At 40.0% G+C, this 18,964-nt stretch overlaps 2 protein-coding genes across 2 annotated transcripts in view; one reads left to right on the top strand and one right to left on the bottom strand.

Annotated features, from left to right (window-relative positions):
• Positions 1–642, bottom strand: part of REEP3 (receptor accessory protein 3) — a 99,443-nt gene extending 98,801 nt beyond the window's left edge. The window contains exon 1 of the mRNA XM_061405109.1: positions 157–642. Within this exon, the coding sequence (XP_061261093.1) occupies positions 157–188 (32 nt within the window). The 5' untranslated portion in view covers positions 189–642. The remainder of the gene's footprint in view (positions 1–156) is intronic.
• The window catches only part of JMJD1C (jumonji domain containing 1C), a 316,030-nt gene that overhangs the window by 194 nt on the left and 296,872 nt on the right, over positions 1–18,964 (top strand). The window lies entirely within an intron of this gene.

The raw sequence follows: 18,964 nt of genomic DNA, 5'->3' as shown, positions 1-18,964 counted from the left end.
AGGAGGCCGAGGGCTCCCAGACCCCGGGCAGGCCCGAGGCCGGGCCAGCCCACCCCGCCCAGGCCCGGGCCTTCCCTTCTCCTCCCGGCCCTTGCCGCCACCCCCGGCCTCCAGGGCCTCGCGTGGGGGCGGAGGGGCGCCGTGAGCGACACTTACACCACAGCTCTGGAGATGATCCAGGACACCATCTTCCCGGGGGCTTGGACCCCACCTCGGGGGCGGGTGGGTGCCGAGGGCGGCGGACCAGGCGGCCAACGGCAGGCCGCGCGCCCTCCGGCTCCTCGCACTCCCCGGGGCCGCGCTGGCGCCCTCGGGAGCCGGGCCCGGTGTCTGCGCGCGGCGGCCGGAGCTGCGCGGCGGTCGGTCCCCCCCACCCTTCCCCGCCCGCCTGCGGAGCCGCCGCGGAGCCAGCCAGCCCCGCCCCTACGCTCCGCTGATAGGCGGCGGCGGCGCGTTGGCCGAGGCCAAGTCTGGGCTGCCCGGCTCCGGGGGCTGGGCTGCCGGGACCCCTGCCCGCGCCGGACGGCCTTGGGGCCTGGATCCTTGGCTCTAACCTCCCTGCTCTGGCTCCTTTGGTCCAGCGCGTCCACCAGGCGTAGAGGGGAGAGGGTAGTGAGAGGCTGAGGAAGGGGACTTGGGGGTGAGGGTTGTTAAGATCTGTGTGAAAAGCAAAATAGTAGTCGTGGAAACTCTCTCTCTGACAGAATCCTTTTGGACCAGGCCCTAGATTCTGGAGAGGAGAAATTTTGAGACGTGTTTAGCTACATCGGTGTTCTCACTGTTGACTGAGGCCCTGGACATCATCAAAGTACCGCATTTTCAGGCAGAGGTCGGGAGAATCGTTGCACAGGCCTGTCAGGAGTCTCCTGGTTTGTGGTGCAATGCAGGGAGGGGCAGAGGAGGAAAGCCTTGATTTCAAGTTTGCAGTAGTGAGTGTGTAGATAGCACTGTTCTGGGCCTCTGACGACATCTTCCCATCACAACATCCGCAAAGCCTGTATTACAAACACACCTCTGACCTGCCAGATATTCAGAGTAAAAGTTGGGCTTAGGATTTCTGACCTGTCTTGCTATTTATAGCTGTTTTTTGGGAAGTTGGGTTACTGCTCGCACCTTGCAGGTCCCGCAGGTGTCTTAATTTCAGGAGGCAGAATTTAAACTCTGATATTTTTGGTGGCAATACCGAATCGAGGAAGTGATCTTGAAATTTAATTCGCGTCTTTTTTTTTTTTTTCCTGCTAAGATGGTAATAAGAGATAATTCTAGTATTCAGATGGTACGAAGAATAAAGGATGAAACGTGGGCTTCAAGCCTTTAATTAAAAGTTCTAGGAAATATAATAGTTTGTTTTGTGACCATACTGTAATTTTTTCTTTTTGTTCCTCAGTTTCCCTGTAGTAAAAAGAGGTCAGTAATACTGCAGTTTATCTCTTGCCTTCCAGGGGTGACATGAAGTACGCGAAATACATTTTATAAAATTCTGCCACTTGTTTGAGAGAAAATAAAAAACAAATAGGAGATAATCTTGAGTTCTTTCAAGGTCCCAGGTTCAGTACATTAGTAATGTTTTTGTTATGCAAGGAATGAAATCGGAAACTCCTTTTTACTTTTGGGTAGGCTTTTTACTCTTGGGTTGCAAAGAGTTGGACACGACTGAGGGACTGAACTGAACTGAGGCTCTTTTTGCTTATTTATGCATTTTAAGAACCTATATATTAATTTCAGGGATCTCATTAATGAAAATTTGCATTTGTCTGGAATCATTTTTGGCCATTATTCAGCATTATTTGAAAATCAGATGTGCCACATAAATACCAGTTTTCTAAAAAGTTCTCTTGCCCAATAAAACTCAAAGTATTTGAATGGCATTCAGATTCCTCCACAAACTGACCCTAAATGTTTTTACAGTGTTAATTTTTCCTGCCCTTCCAGTCTCTAACGTATTTTTTCCTTTACCTTTCTTCTCTGAACCAAGCTATATTTTCATGCTCTGTGCCTATGCCTGGACTTGATGTCCTGATTTTCATAGTTATTCATTTTCTCCAGGCCCCTATAATTAATTACTTGAATTTCTATTTAATGCCTGTCATTCTGCTTTATATTGTGTTTTACCTAGGTCTGACCTACTGAATGGCAAAATGTTTAGGGACAGGTGTGGTAAATTAGTTATTTGTGTTTTCCTATTCTCTAGGATAGAGTAAATTACCCAGTAAAAATTCAAATAATGTTTTTTAGAACTTTTACAACTCAGAGCCTAGGTAATGTTTATTCCTGTCTAGTACACTGGAAACTGAGGTTTAGAGAACTCACTGCCAATGACCACATAACTTACAGGTGATAGAACTGGAACTCTAATGCATATTTCCCAAGTGTTCTTTACATTATACTGTGATAGTCGAATTGTGTTTAAGACAGTAGGTCCAGATGGAGGTTCCCTCTAGGGGGAGGTTTGGAGGTATTTTTTGGGGGTTGTTGGAATGATTGCAGCTAACCACTAGCGTTTGATGGGTGAGAGCCAGGGATGCTGTATACTCTTTCTAGGTGCACACACTGTCCTGAACAAAGAATGTTCCCATGTTTTGCAAGGTTTAAGAACACACTGCCTAAACACACACACACACACATACACACACACACACACACACACTGCCTGACATTTGTGTAATATTTGTACTTATCTGAATGTAGAACCTCTGTTTTATGTATAAAGCATGGTTTTAACCGCTACTGAATTTTCCAGTGTCTATTTCTATATGCAACTTGTGAAAGAAATATTTGTTTTGTTCACAGTTTGATCAGGAGTTGTTTACAGTTTTGGAAAATTGTGTCACAAAGTACTTTGTATTCATAGCTTTCATGGTTAGCTGGTAATTACTCTTGTATGTTTTCTAGTTCCGTTTTGTTTCAAGATTAACATGCTGAAATACATACCTTATTTTAAATGATTTTCATTTCACTTTTCCATCCATATTTTATTTAAGATAGATAACATGGGTTTGTTTGAAGTCTGTAGGGAGATTGTTTTTAATTTCATTTCTGGGTGATAAAGCAGAAGCTGGAAAATATTTTATGAAAGGGGAACATCAAGCCTGATTTGGTTGAGAATTCTTAGTCTAAACAGACTGTAATTTCATCTGAGGAGTTGCCTTATGTGAGAAGAACCCGGAGTTTAGTAGTGGGTGTACTGGGCTGTGCCTTGATAGTTGAGATCTTGTAGTAGATGGCCTTTAGATTAGTGCTTCATGGTGTAAGGCAAGGCTCGGAGAGGTGGGAGAAAAGGGAATACATGACCTGCTGCCTTTTAACGGGTGGTCTCTTTTGGCATACTTGAGACCATTTCTTGTTTAGAAGATGGAAAATTGTTTCTTTAAATACTAAACTTAATTGCTTTTTAAAAAGCATATTGCTAATATTCATTTGAGTGCTTCCTTCACTGTGTTCTGCAAAGACTCTTTTCTTTGGGTGTTGTGTTTAATCATGGTGGGATGCAGCATATTTAGGGCAAAGGACATTCTATCAGGAGACCTTTTTCTAATTGCCATTCATGTGATGTTTGGCAAGTGTATCTATGTTTCCTGTTAAATGAGGATAATATTATGATAATCAAATGCAAGGGGTTTTAAAGAGTAAGGGTAATTAGGCTATTAAAAAGAATTGATTTTTCTTCTGCATTTTCACTTTTAGAGTTCCTGGGAGTTATGTGGAATATGTGTCTCCTACATGTTAAAGGAGCTGATTTATTAGAAAAAAAGAGTGGGAAGGTACCTCGGAGAGCAGGTAGTAAGAGAATTACAGAGTACAGAGATAGTATCTAATCTATATAATTAATGAGTATACTAATGAAACTGAATACTAGGTCACCTTCCCATTTCTGTTGGTGGAGTATTTTCAAGTGCTTGAAAATATTTTTATGTATAGAAGAGCTAAAATTACTAGCTTTTATAGTTTATTAAAAGTATAGTCTACCTTTAATAGTCGTTTAGAAAATGACATGAAGATCTTAAAGAGAATAACTTAAAAGACAAAATCTGTTGTTTTTCCATCTGCGGCTAGATGAATGCTTTTTACGTGTTAGCTAGTTTGCTTTATGGTATTATGGTTACAACAGGCCAGTTTTGGCATCTGAATCAAATTATAAAGAATGTTGAAAATACCGTAATTGAATTGCATTAGAACAGAAAGATTAGATTCTGAATTAAGTATTTGATAGTTACTAGCGAACATTTGATGAAGAAAGCAAAATGCATCTGCCGGTGGCTGGGTCTAGGGAATGTCTGGGTCTAGGGAATGCACGTATCTGAGGCTGTTACACATTTGAGGTAGTAGCTTTGGTTGCAATGATGAAGGATTTAGACATATTTCAGGTACTTTAGCTGTTCATTTAAATCATAGTTCCCAGGTTTGAAATCAAGGTAGATCTATGATTTCAGGTATTGCTCAGGTACGTACTGGGTTGTTATGATGTAATTTACAGAGAACTGAAATATTTGGTAATTCTATTATGTCCACTAAGCAGAACTTTAAACAATTTTTGTTGATAGTTTTGAGTGGTAGTTCAAAGCACATGGAATAAAATTCGAAACGGTGAACAATGTAAAGTGAGTCTTCTTTTATCACTTGTCTCCAGCTGTCCACTTCCTTACAAGGCCTATCTCTGTTGCTGGGTTTTTGTTTTTGTTTGTTGAGTCAAGTCTTGAATAAGAGTTGTATATAGGTATTTAAGATAAAAGTAGAATTTTACATCAGTTGGGACATGATGTAAAATTTAGTACATGATTTTGTGACAGCCAGCTAGCCATTTAATAAAATCTGAAGAAAAAGTAATTCTTGATGGATAAGAACTGTAAATGTAAAATCTAAAAGTACCATGAAAATATAAAAAGAGAACACATGTGAAGGCAATGTAACCTTGATAATGAAAAGGCCTGTCAATGCATGCCGTAAAATCAGAAACCAAAGGGGCAAATTTCATAAGATTTGATTGCATAAGAATTTAAAACTCCTATGTCATCAGAAACAATATAAACAATTTCAAGACAAATGACAAATTGGTGAAAAACATTCGTAAAACCAAGGGTTAACATTCTTAATATACAAAGCATTTGTTAAAAAACCATTAATTAAAAACATATCGCAAAACTCAGAATATCTTGTTTCCAGTCTGGCATGTAAGAAGGAGCTTTAGGAGTTGCCACTCTGTTCTAACAACAAGTAAAAAGCTGGACAAACTAAAAAAATTAACAGCTCTTTTTAGATGCTTCAGAGAAATGAGGTCATAAACATCCTCCCAAACTGGGGAGAGAGGCAGTACAGAGAATTAAAACTCACCAGAGTGGAAACCTCTGCAAGGATCAGTGCTAGGGTAGGAAAGCCTAAACCATAATTGAATCTGGAGACCCAATGTGGACAGCTCTGAGAGTTAAAAGCTGCAGGAGAATCCAATCGTCACAGTTAATGTGGGAGAAAAGTTCCTCCCTGCTGGAAGTGGGCAGGGGAAGGAAAAAGAAACCATTTTGAAATACACCAAATACTCTTTGAAATACTCTTTTTAACAAGTTATGCCCTCAGGAGAAACTGTTTCACCGGAACCTGACCTAACAGGGGAAAGGGAAATACTCAACACCAGGCTAGCTCTAGCCTTCCACCAGGGCTCGCCTCCTTCCCTGTCCTTACCTTACCTTGAAACTCCTTTATGTAATTACCACCGTCCTTTAAAAAAAAAAAAAAATTATTCCTGGTTCTAAGAAAGCATGTACTCCTTGCTAAAAATCACTTGAAGAAGCTCTTCATCTTTCCTTTCCTTCCAGATCCTCTGCGCTCTTTCTTCTTCTTCCCTTCCCTAACACTTTGCTCCCTTACTGTATCCTGTTTTTGAGACTTACCTATTGTTACTTGTGACTGTAGTTCATAGATTTCCGCCACTATGTAATATCCATCCTGGGTAGTATATACAGTATATTTTTCATTCCAAATAAGGATATTTTGGATGTTTAAATTTTTTTTTGCTCCAACTGCTTATGTGAAGGTTTACCTGAGGTGTGTAATACGTATAGCATCACGTTTAAAGCATATAAGCATCATATTTTAAAAATTGTAGATATTTTTATGGTTGTCATCCTTCCTAGTAAGCGTCTCGAAAGCAGGAATTGATGTCTTCCACATCTCGTCCTGCATTACCAGCCTTACATATAAGAATCAATGTTTGCTTCATTAAATTGAATTTTGTTCTTTACTGTTCATGCAGCACCCTCTTGAAAACTCAATATTCTATAAGCCTCAAATTTCAAAAGAGAGAACTATTGGGAACCAAAATACTTGGCCATGTTATAACATGTGAAAAAATTGCATTGAAAAATTTCAACAACTTGATCAAAATACATACGAATTAGCAGGTTAACAAATGTCTAGAATTCTTATCTGACAGTTTTAAATTGGAACATTCTTAAAATATTAAGCTATTACTTTAGTTTCTCTTTCTAGTGACTGAAGTAATAACGCCTAGTTAGTTGTGTAATATTTAACTAGTGTTTACAAGAAACTTTTATTTCAGAGGTCTAGACTAGTAGAATAATGTAATTAAAAACTCTAAAAGAGAAAACTGGTTATATTTTTAAACATTAGGGAATGTTTAGCTTTATGTTATAATTTTATTATAAGACTTATACTTTAAAAAATTTTTATTTTATATTGGAGCATAGTTGGTTAACAATGTTGTGATAGTTTCAGGTGTACAGCAAAGGACTTGTACTACTGTATTTTAAAAAAAAAAGCTGTTGCTTATAGGGTTATATTGGTACCATGTTGAATAGTTTCTTTTTTTTAATATAAATGTATTTATTTTAATTGGAGGCTAATTATTTTACAATATTGTAGTGGTTTTGCCATACATTGACATGAATCCGCCATGGGTTTACATGTGTTCCCCATCCTGAACCCCCCTCCTTCCCCATCCCATCCCTCTGGGTCATCCCAGTGCACCAGCCCTGAGCACCCTGTCTCATGCATCGAACCTGGACTGGCGATTCATTTCACATATGATAATATACATGTTTCAATGCCATTCTCCCAAATCATCCCACCCTCGCCTTCTCCCACAGAGTCCAAAAGACTGTTCTATACATCTGTGTCTCTTTTGCTGTCTCGCATATAGGGTTATCGTTACCATCTTTCTAAATTCCATATATATGTGTTAGTATAGTGTATTGGTGTTTTTCTTTCTGGCTTACTTCACTTTGTGTGATAGGCTCCAGTTTCATCCACCTTGATAAAGAAGCACTCTCATGCTTTTTATGTACCTATCCTGGGCCTGGTACATTGGTTTTAGTTCAAAATAAGTGTTGCACCAAGGAGCCTGGATTTTATAATCCCAGCTCTAGCTTGTTAAACTGACTTGCTCAGGTCTAATCATTTATATCACTGGATTTCTGTTCCCTCATCTACAAAACAGGTAAAGCTTTAGACTGCTTATTTTTATAGGGTTATTAAGGTAATCCTTTAGACTGCTTGTCTTCGTAAGGTTATTAAGAGACTTAAACAAGGACAGGTAAGAAATCCCTTTGTAAACTGAACTCTATAATCGGGATATGAGAGATTATTTTTAGTTTAGAAAAATTCAGAAATACTCAAGACCACTTTTTGCAGTAGGGGGAACACTGAATTTGGGGAAAAATAAACTGTCATGTATGGGAAAAGGAATATGTGCAGATAATCACAGCCCAGGATAATGTGCCAGGCAAAAATCTTTACTGATTTTGAAGTTCATAGGCAAGGAAGACATTGGTCTGTCTGGAGGAAAGGACACTGATGCTTTGGAAGATGATAGGCTTCCCTTGTGGCTCAGCTGGTAAAGAATCTGCCTGCAATGTGGGAGACCTGGGTTTGATCCCTGGGTTGGGAAGATCCCCTGGAGAAGGGAAAGGCTATCCGCTGCAGTATTCTGGCTTGGAGAATTCCATGGACTGTATAGTCCATGGGGTCGCAAAGAGTTGGACATGACTGAGCGACTTTCACACACCCACACTTGAGTAGAATCATGTACGAGTAGAAAAGAGAACACAGCAGAAAGTCTTGAAAGTTCAGTGTAATGCTGGGAAACTCGTTGAAGTACTGTTTAGAGAAACAGAGCCTGGAGAGTGCATCTGTCAATGCCATACAGTCCTATAGGCCGCGAGGAACCCTTCCAGGGATTTTAAGCAGGGGAGTATTGTTTTAAGATGAACGTTTGTGATCCTTCATCAGGGTGAAGGATAGATTTGATGAAATATTGGAGGCAGGGTGATCCATCCCAAGGCTATTATATTAACCTGGAGAGAAAATGATCAGGGGTTTAACCAAAGCCTCTTAATTTGAGGTTCACAAATTAGGTTTCTGAATAGAGTTCAGGAGGCAATGAATTTAGAAGGTGAAAAATAACTTTTTCTCTACTAATGTTTTCCTGAAAGTTAGCATAAACTTCAGCTATAAATGTACTGATATGAAACAAACTACAGTATTATTTGTACCACTTTTAACTTTTCGTGGATAGAAATCACAGGCATTTTCATATCACATTAAATTTTTGGAGGTGTCTTGAAATGTTACTTATACCACACATCATTGCTTTGAAACTATGGTAGATCTGCTGCTATGTTCAGTTCAGTTCAGTCTCTCCATTGTGTCCAACTCTTTGAGACCCCGTGGACTGCAGCATGCCAGGCCTCCCTGTCCATTACCAGCTCCCAGAGTTTACTCAAAACTCATGTCCATTGAGTCGGTGATGCCATCCAACACATCTCATCCTCTGTCATCCCCTTCTCCTCCTGCCTTCAATCTTTCCCAGCATCAGGGTCTTTTCAAATGAGTCAGCTCTTTGCATCAGGTGGCCCAAGTATTGGGAGTTTCAGCTTCAGCATCAGTCCTTCCAATGAATATTCAGTCCTTTAGGATGGACTGGTTGGGTCTGCTTGCTGTCCAAGGGACTCTCAAGAGTCTTCTCCAACACCACAGTTCAAAAGTATCAGTTCTTTAGTGCTCAGCTTTATTTATACTCCAACTCTCATATCCATACATGACTACTGGAAAAACTGTAACTTTGACTAGATGGACCTTTGTTGGCAAAGTAATGTCTCTCCTTTTTAATTTGCTATCCAGGTTGGTCATCACCTTCTTCCAAGGAGCAAGCATCTTTTAATTTCATGGCTGCTGTCACCATCTGCAGTGATTTTGGAGCCCCCAGAAATAAAGTCTGTCACTGTATCCACTGTTTCCACTTATTATTTACTGAGTTGATTAAAAAAGCACATACAGTGTTATCAAATCACATTTTTTGTACTGTTTTGATAACTATATTTTAATACAATTGGTTTCCTTTAATCCCAGTGGTAATGAAATGCAGCTGGTAGGTTGTGAGTGTGAGATTTGAAAGGAGGAAGACACTGGAGTGAGGGTGGAGTAGACATATTTCTGGGGTAGAAGCATTGGTTAGGCAAAGAATCAGATGTTGTTAGATCCACCGTAGATCATTGAGGTCATTTAGTCCATCGTCTCCCCAAATTTTCACATAAGAGATCGCTTAAATTGTTTTGCCGTTATGAATCCCATATTATAAAAATATTTTTCCTCAAAAATCTTTGATTGTTAATGGTTTGCTGCCCCCCTCGCCTGATTTTTAACCAGGCGGGCAGCTTCTTGCTGTGACTCTTGGGACTTCCTCGGGACCTCAGCTCTGACACTCTTTACCCCTTATTTTGCCTCTTGTAGATTTGTTGTCTTCTACTTTATCCCAACCCTGCCGGCCTGGTCTCTGCCACTTCTTAGAAGCAGAACCTCCTGTTTCCTCGGGTTTGTTTTTTTTTTAAGCCTCCCCAGCAAGTTGGGAATTTCAAGACTGACTGATGCCTTTCAGCACCTTATTCTTTTGTCCCCAAACTCGGTCTTGAGCCTTATGGTCAAGTGGGAAGGTTGAGGCCTGGTGGGCTTGGGCTGCAGCAGGAAGGTGGTGGGCTCTGGTCTCTGGAGACCCTGGGAGTTGGGAGAGGAGAGCGAGGGTAGGGAGGCCAAGGTGGAGATGGGAAAATCTCTCACCTGTTCCGCGTTTGGCACTATCGTCTTAGACTGTTACCGTTTGCTAAATTGCAGGATGCAACTCTGCTGAAATAGTCTCCTTTTCCATTATCTTTGCAAAGGAGTGATTGAGGGCAAGAGGAGAAGGGGGCGACAGAGGATGAGATGGTTGGATGGCATCACCGCTTAGTGGACATGACTTTGAACGAACTCCGAGAGAGAGTGAAGGACAGTGAAGCCTACTGTGCTGCAGTCCATGGGGTCGCAGGGAGTGGGACATGACTTAGTGACTGAACAATAGCAAAGGAGCCAACTGAAATTTAGGCAGTTAGGATAGTTTTTTTTTGTTTCAGTATTTCCAGACCCTGCAGATGTGAGTTAAAGAAAAATGTGGAAGTGCTTAAAAAAAAATAAAACAGGAGGATAATGTTAATTATATGACTTTAGAAAAAGGAAAGTAAGGCTGGAATAAGTTGATTATGTTAAAGTATATGTCTAAAGACAGATGATCTTCCCTGGTGGCTCAGAAGGTAAAGAATTTGCCCTCAGAGCGGGAGACTTGGGTTCGATCCCTGGGTCAGGAAGATGCCGTAGAGAAGGGAATGGCAACCCATTCCAGTATTCTTGCCTGGAGAATTCCTTGGACAGAGCAGCCTGGTTAGCTATAGTCCATGGGATCGCAGAGAGTTGGATACGACTGAGTGACTAACACACTCACTTTACTTGATATGTTGTACAAAAAACTTCAATAATTATTAGCTATTATTCTACTTTTATAATTGTTACTTCTGCTTAGAGCTATGCAGCTCATATTCCTGGAATATTATATTGTAGATTTTGGATTCAGAGTTTGATCCCCAGGTATTGATTCTCTCTCCTTTAACCACAAGAAAGATGAATTGAGAAAACAATTTATTATATTCGCACTTGTGGGTGGAGGGAGATTAAAGACCTAGCTTTTTTTAAAAATCTCTAGCCTATTCATAAAAATAGCTGTTGAATATTCACTGAGTACAGAGTGAGGGGAAACCAAGCTTCAGCTTCAATAGTAAGTGGATAATGAGCTGCTGGTGATGTTTTAGAGGTCATTTTATGTCAAGTAAGGAGATAGAAGGTATAATACTCCCAAATTGGCAAAATTTATAAAAATGATTCTCACCTTAAGTGTTTTCCATGCTTTCCATTTTATTGCAACACATTTCATAATTGGAATCTGTGCAAATGAATGTTCATAAAGTATATTTCCTTGGTAACCATTGGCATGTTATTTTAACATGGGAAGAAAACCATTTCCTTAGAAGTTGTATTTTAGTTTTACTTACTCATATTAAAAAAATTATTAAATGGCCAATTTGGCTAGATTTTAAATACTAAAATTGTGATACTTTTTTTTTAACCATGTAAAGAATCTTAGATTTAGTACCTTTTAAGAGTAAGTATAAGGAGAAAGAGCTGAATGTGATATATGGTTTTTTAACTTAAAAATCAAAGCACAGTTAACATCGGTCTTTAGTCAGTTTTGCCTATAAATTTTAGAAAAGTTAAGTTCTGTTATCTGATTTTTGTGGATTAAAGCTTAAAAGTTAATAATTTAAGACTTTTAAAGAATTTAAATAATACTGTGTCTCTCTGTTTTACTCAGGTAATAGGTTGGTAACTCCTTTTTCCAGGCGTGTGTTGTTGTGTGGGGGTTTTTTTGTGTTTATCACTTTATTGCTCATAATTATATGCACTTAATACTTTCTATTTTAATGTGAATCCTATTAAGAAATCATACTGTGCTAATGCTTCATTTTTGAACTAAAACAATTACAGGTTTTGAATAATTGTCAATATATGATACATTTCTTGTTTCTTAGGATCTCTAATGAATGATTTGAAGTTATCTAGCTCTATACTGTTAACTAGGGATTTTCTTTGATATGCTTAATCTTTAATGAATCAGTGACTCACCTTTTTTATATAAAATGTCTATTTTGTTATAAGGCATTATTAATTAATGAAAGAATTGAAGCATCCTTGTTTATAATAATTTAAAATTTTTAGCCGGGGAGGATGTGAAAATTGTGAGGCGCAGACAAAGTGTTCAAATAAGCGTAGTCGTTTGTTTGTTGAGTCAGGCAGTGCCAGGCTTTTAACTTCAATAACACCCCAGGACATTGCCCTGTGTTTATGGTGATGACCTTCACTAATTAAGGACAGGCAAAACAGAAATTTACATTATTTAGGAGGGCTGAAAAATGTTAAGTATTTTGTAAGCAGAAGTCTTGGCAGTAAAAGGTTTCTTTTGCTATTGGTTGAAATAAAACTAATTTTAATGCTTATCAGATAAGGGAATTGTTTCAAATACTTGAAGCTCTCTAAAGCCCCCTGCTTCTTGTGGATGAGAGATTAAGGGTGTATGGTCATGACTGTGATGCTGATAAGCCAGCTCTTAAACAGACTTGGTTGGGCCCATTTGCAAACTACTGCTCTCTCTCCTTTCTTTCTATTTTTATTAGATTAGTGACTTGATAGATTTTCAGAGTCATTTCATTTACTTATTTGAGGTATAACTGCCAGTATCGGACTCTGCTGAATTCCACTGCTTCTGTAGTACGTGGTTGGGATGTTTTCATCACGAAGACCGTATCACTCATTCATTTCTGTCTCTCTCTCTTCACAATGTGCTTTCTTTTTTTAAAGAGGTATTTTATGCGTTAAAAACATTTATTTGCTTGGCGATTCTGGCTCTCAGTTTTGGCATTCCGGATCTAGTTCCTTGACCTGGGATTGAACCCAGGCCCCCTGTAGAGGGAGCCCAGAGTCTTAGCCACTGGACCACCAGAGAAGTCCCCACAGTGTGCCTTCTAATCCCAATGTTGATAATGTATTTTTAAAGGTCATTAAGCAGTGTAGCTAAATGATTAAAAGTGAGACTTTTATGCTGAATGATGCAGCTTGGATTCTGACCTCATCAGCTTGACTGTGTGTGATCTTTGGTCAGATACTTTGCTGTCTAGACAAGCCCTCTCCTATGGGCTTGTCAGAAATTAAATTAGCTAGTGTTTATGTAATATGCTTAGTATGGGCCTGGTACAAAACAGTTATGTTTTTGTTTTAAATTATTGTCAGACTGCGTGACAACACCATTACTTGATTGTCCAGTTTCCTGGACTAGTTGGTAAAGTTGTTGAGAAAAGGAAGTAGGTGTGGTTGTTTTGTGTGTGTATCTGTCACTCTTCCTATCCTCATACTTTGTATGCAGAGATGTCATTCTTGTATTATTTGTTTCAGTTGTTTGAGACCTTGAAGGCCCAGGAGCTAGTAATTTTTATAATTATGTTTAGGCACAAAATTAGGAGCCTTATGTGTAGGAGTGAGTCACTCACTTCTTGGATATGACCACTTTACTCAGAAGATGTGATGACTTTCTGCTTTTCTTCCCAACAATCGCCTAACTTTGTTATGGTTACTTTACTTCATTGTATAGGCAAAATTAGGTGCCACCATTTTATTTCCAAATTTGAGGATTTGCAAATGACGGAGAGAGAACCTTTATGTATCTTAACGGCCCACTGTGCTCAGTGACTATTTATTGACTGATTTATGTTTTTCCAAAGTGAAAAACAATTTGACTGTACCTGTGTAGAGAACATTTCATAGTAATTAGTTGCTTTGACCTTGAACAAAGGTTTCTGGGTTACTTTGTTTTCTGAAGGCTTGTTTTTTTAAATATCCATATCATCCGAAAGTTACACTTAGAATCAATTAAAAATCTTTTTTACTCCAAGCTTGTATCCTGAATGTTTTCTGATGTATGCTATTTATGTACTCTTTTCTAGGTACTTAGGGCTTTTTACCGGAGAAGGCGATGGCACCCTACTCCAGTACTCCTGCCTGGAAAATCCCATGGACGGAGGAGCCTGGTAGGCTGCAGTCCATGGGGTCGAGAAGAGTCGTACACGACTGAGCGACTTCCCTTTCACTCTTCACTTTCATGCGTTGGAGAAGGAAATGGCAACCCACTCCAATGTTCTTGCCTGGAGAATCCCAGGGATCGGGGAGCCTGGTGGGCTGCCATCTATGGGGTCGCACAGAGTCAGACATGACTGAAGTGACTTAGCAGCAGCAGGGCTTTTTACTCAGGTTGTTACTCCAATATGTGCTCCTGGTTTGCAAAGTAAACTTGTACAGCTTTAGAGCAGAAAATTGACTTGTTTCATTTATAGTGATAGAACTTTTTAAAAACATCCACTTACAGACTTTTAAAAATAACAGCCTTAAAATTCACATTGCTTGTAACTTATATTAAAGCTTGTACAGTTCTGTCATTTTTAGCATATGTACAGAGCTATCCACCTTTTACAATTAGTTTTAAATCACCCTAATCATTCCCCTTTTCAGGGGAACTCTTTGCAGAGTTCCAAAGAATAGCAAGAAGAGATAGGAAAGCCTTCCTCAGTGATCATTGCAAAGAAATAGAGGAAAACAACAGAATGGGAAGGACTAGAGATCTCTTCAAGAAAATTCGAGATACCAAGGGAACATTTCATGCAAAGATGGGCTCAATAAAGGACAGAAATGGTATGGACCTAACAGAAGCAGAAAATATTAAGAAAAGGTGGCAAGAACACACAGAAGAACTGTACAAAAAAGACCTTCACGACCCAGATATCATGATGGTGTGATCACTTATCTAGAGCCAGTCATCCTGGAATGTGAAGTCAAGTGGGCCTTAGAAAGCATCACTACGAACAAAGCTAGTGGAGGTGATGGAATTCCAGTTGAGCTATTCCAAATCCTGAAAGATGATGCTGTGAAAGTGCTGCACTCAACATGCCAGCACATTTGGAAAACTCAGCAGTGGCCACAGGACTGGAAAAGGTCAGTTTTCATTCCAATCCCAAAGAAAGGCAATGCCAAAGAATGCTCAAACTACCGCACAATTGCACTCATCTCACATGCTAGGAAAGTAATTCTCAAAATTCTCCAAGCCAGGCTTCAGCAATAGGTGAACCGTGAACTTCCTGGTGTTCAAGCTGGTTTTAGAAAAGGCAGAGGAACCAGAGATCAAATTGCCAACATCCGCTGGATCATTGAAAAAACCAGAGAGTTCCAGAAAAACATGTATTTCTGCTTTATTGACTATGCCAAAGCCTTTGACTGTGTGGATCACAATAAACTGTGGAAAATTCTGAAAGAGATGGGAATACCAGACCACCTGACCTGCCTCTTGAGAAATCTGTATGCAGGTCAGGAAGCAACAGTTAGAACTGGACATGGAACAACAGACTTTTCCAAATAGGAAAAGGAGTCCGTCAAGGCTGTATATTGTCACCCTGCTTACTTAACTTATATGCAGAGTACATCATGAGAAACGCTGGGCTGGAAGAAACACAAGCTGGAATCAAGATTGCCGGGAGAAATATCAATAACCTCAGATATGCAGATGACACCACCCTTATGGCAGAAGTGAAGAGGAACTCAGAAGCCTCTTGATGAAAGTGAAAGTGGAGAGTGAAAAAGTTGGCTTAAAGCTCAACATTCAGAAAATGAAGATCATGGCATCCTGTCCTATCACTTCATGGGAAATAGGTGGGGAAACAGTAGAAACAGTGTCAGACTTTACTTTTTTGGGCTCCCAAATCACTGCAGATAGTGATTGCAGTCATGAAATTAAAAGACGCTTACTCCTTGGAAGGAAAGTTATGACCAACCTAGATAGCATATTCAAAATCAGAGACATTACTTTGCCAACAAAGGTTCGTCTAGTCAAGGCTATGGTTTTTCCAGTGGTCATGTATGGATGTGAGAGTTGGACTGTGAAGAAGGCTGAGTGCCAAAGAATTGATGCTTTTGAACTGTGGTGTTGGAGAAGACTCTTGAGAGTCCCTTGGACTGCAAGGAGGTCCAACCAGTCCATTCTGAAGGAGATCAGCCCTGGGATTTCTTTGGAAGGACTGATGCTAAAGCTGAAACTCCAGTACTTTGGCCACCTTGTACGAAGAGTTGACTCATTGGAAAAGACTCTGATGCTGGGAGGGATTGGGGGCAGGAGGAGAAGGGGACGACAGAGGATGAGATGGTAGGATGGCATCACTCACTCAATGGACGTGAGTCTGAGTGAACTCCGGGAGTTGGTGATGGACAGGGAGGCCTGTCTCGATTCATGGGGTCGCAAAGAGTTGGACACGACTGAGCGACTGAAGTGAACTGAATCATTCCCCAAAAATACTCCATACATCTACATAAATGGAATCATATAATATATGGTCTTTTTGACTGACTTTTTTGACTTATCACAATGTTTTAACTATTTGTAGCATGCATCCATACTTAATTCATTTTTATTGCTGAATACAATTCTATTGTATGGATAGACAGCATTTTATTTAATCCATTCATCAGTTAATGGACATTTGGATTGTTTCTGCTTTTGGGACATTCTGAATAATGCTGCTGTAAACATAAAACATGTACAAGTTTTTGTGTGGAATTATGTTTTCATTTCTCTTGAGATTTTTTTTTTAATGAACTAAGTTCTAAAGAAAAAGAAGTTGCGGACTACTTTTAGAAAAATCTTTTGTAGATATTTGAAAATCCTGTCTATCTCTTTTATTACCAAGTATTAGGTTTTGCTAGGTTTGCTGCAGTGCTGCTACTGCTAAGTCGCTTCAGTCGTGTCCGACTCTGTGCGACCCCATAGACGGCAGCCCACCAGGCTTCCCCGTCCCTGGGATTCTCCAGGCAAGAACACTGGAGTGGGTTGCCATTTCCTTCTCCAATGCAGGAAAGTGAAAAGTGAAAGTGAAGTCGCTCAGTCGTGTCTGACTCTTAGCGACCCCATGGACTGCAGCCCACCAGACTCCTCCATCCATGGGATTTTCCAAGCAAGAGTACTAGAGTGGGGTGCCATTGCCTTCTCCGTCACTGCACTAACAACTAACTTTAAAATCTCAGTAGTTCACAGCAGTATGGGTTTGTTTCTTGTTCAGGTTATGGAGAAGGCAGTGGCACCCCACTCCAGTACTCTTGCCTGGAAAATCCCATGGATGGAGGAGCCTGGTGGACTGCAGTCCATGGGGTCGCTAAGAGTCGGACACGACTGAGCGACTTCACTTTCACTTTCATGCATTGGAGAAGGAAACGGCAACCCACTCCAGTGTTCTTGCCTGGAGAATCCCAGGGATCGGGGAGCCTGGTGGGAGGCCGTCTATGGTGTCGCACAGAGTCAGACATGACTGAAGCGACTTAGCAACAGCAGCAGCAGCAGCAGGTTATGTTAGTTGCACCTGGTTGGGGATCTTCTTCCGTCATCGTCTCATTTCCAGGATTCAGGCTGAAGGAATAAACTCTTCTTTGGGACATGCTTTTCTTCTGACTAAAGGAAAAAGAAACAGAACTGGTAGAAACATGCAGTAAAAGCATTTGCTCAGACTTGGCATACATTTCATTTCCACTCACGTTATATTGGCTTAGTTGGGCGAGTCGTATGGCAAACGTGAAAATCAATCAGGGAAGTATAACCCAACTGTTGTAGGCAATGCAAGTCATATGGCACTGGGTGGAGATAAAAAGCCATCTTGCATGGAAGGAGGCACAGATGATTTGAAACAGAAATTCAGGTCGTCGCAACTCAGAAGGAAATAATGAAACATATGGAGGAGAGATGAGAAAAATGGAGGTGAAGCTGGTGTAGCCCTATGTCTTTTCAATTCAAGGAAATATCTCAGGACGTCACAAATAAAGAGATGTTTTAGCACTAAGGTCAGGGGATGGCCAGCTTCAAGCAATAGTATGTGAAAGTGAGCCAGAGACCCTTGCAAGTGGATGAGAGTAGGGTTGAAGCAGAGATCCCATCATGAGTGTTACAGAATAAATTACTAGAAGGTAACAGAAGATTCCTTCTTCTGTGTAGTCTTTTGGCCAGTCCCATCCCCTCATGACAGCCCCTTATAAAGGTCCAAGTTTGTTGAAGAAATTAGGTTGTTTATCCTGTACAGTTTCCCTCAGTCTTGATTTGACTAGTTGCATACCTGTGATATCATTTAACTTGTTCCTGCGCCCCTGCATTTCCTACAGACCGGTGGTTAGATTTGGAGGTTTGAGTGTTTTGGCTTGGCTACCTCATAAATTGTGTTGCATATTTCCATTAAGGGGCGCATAATGTCTGTTGGTGGCCATTGATGGCTATTGTATAGATTTGTTAATTCATTAGGAATTGCAAAATGGTGATACTCTTTTTTTAATTAAATCTTTCTCATATTTAATGATTAAGATATTTTTGAGTAGAGAAATTTTCCTTGTCAACTATTTGTTACCCCAAAATGAAGTTAAAAAAGGAAGGATAAAATGTTCAATTTTTTCCCCCTTGTTTATCAGTTTTCAAGCTAATGAGTTGGTTCCTTAGGATCCTTCAATGATGATGAGTAAGTTAATTTTAGTATCCTTTGATGAATTTGTGGATTTACAAATATTTAATGTTTTAGCTCATTGCTCTCTACCAGATCCTCAGATTGGCTGGTGAAAGACTCTTCAAGTTGGCTCTTAGGTTTTCCTGACATGACCTTAGTTGTCCTTGATTGCTTCTTTGCTTTTTGGAATGATAAGACACTCCAGAATCATGTAAATGTCCTGATCCAGACCTGGAATCAGGCATTTGTTTGAAGAAACTTGATATTTGGAGACTACAGTCTGAGTGCTTGGTACTCACTGCTACTTGGTTTTTTAGTGAACAGTTTCAGGAAATGAGTTTCTGTTTTTGTTCTTTAATACCTAGGCATTTAGATAAACAGATATAAAACATAGTCCCTGCTTTGTAAATAATTAAAGCATGGTGTTCAGTTCAGTTGCTCAATTATGTCTGACTCTTTGCGTCCCCATGGACTGCAGGACACCAGGCCTCCCTGTCCATCACCAACTCCCGGAGTTTACTCAAACT

Source organism: Bos javanicus, chromosome 28, assembly GCF_032452875.1.
Source record: "Bos javanicus breed banteng chromosome 28, ARS-OSU_banteng_1.0, whole genome shotgun sequence".
NCBI lineage: Eukaryota > Metazoa > Chordata > Mammalia > Artiodactyla > Bovidae > Bos > Bos javanicus.
Note: the sequence above shows the minus strand (reverse complement) of the source record. Positions and strands in the feature narration are given on the sequence as shown.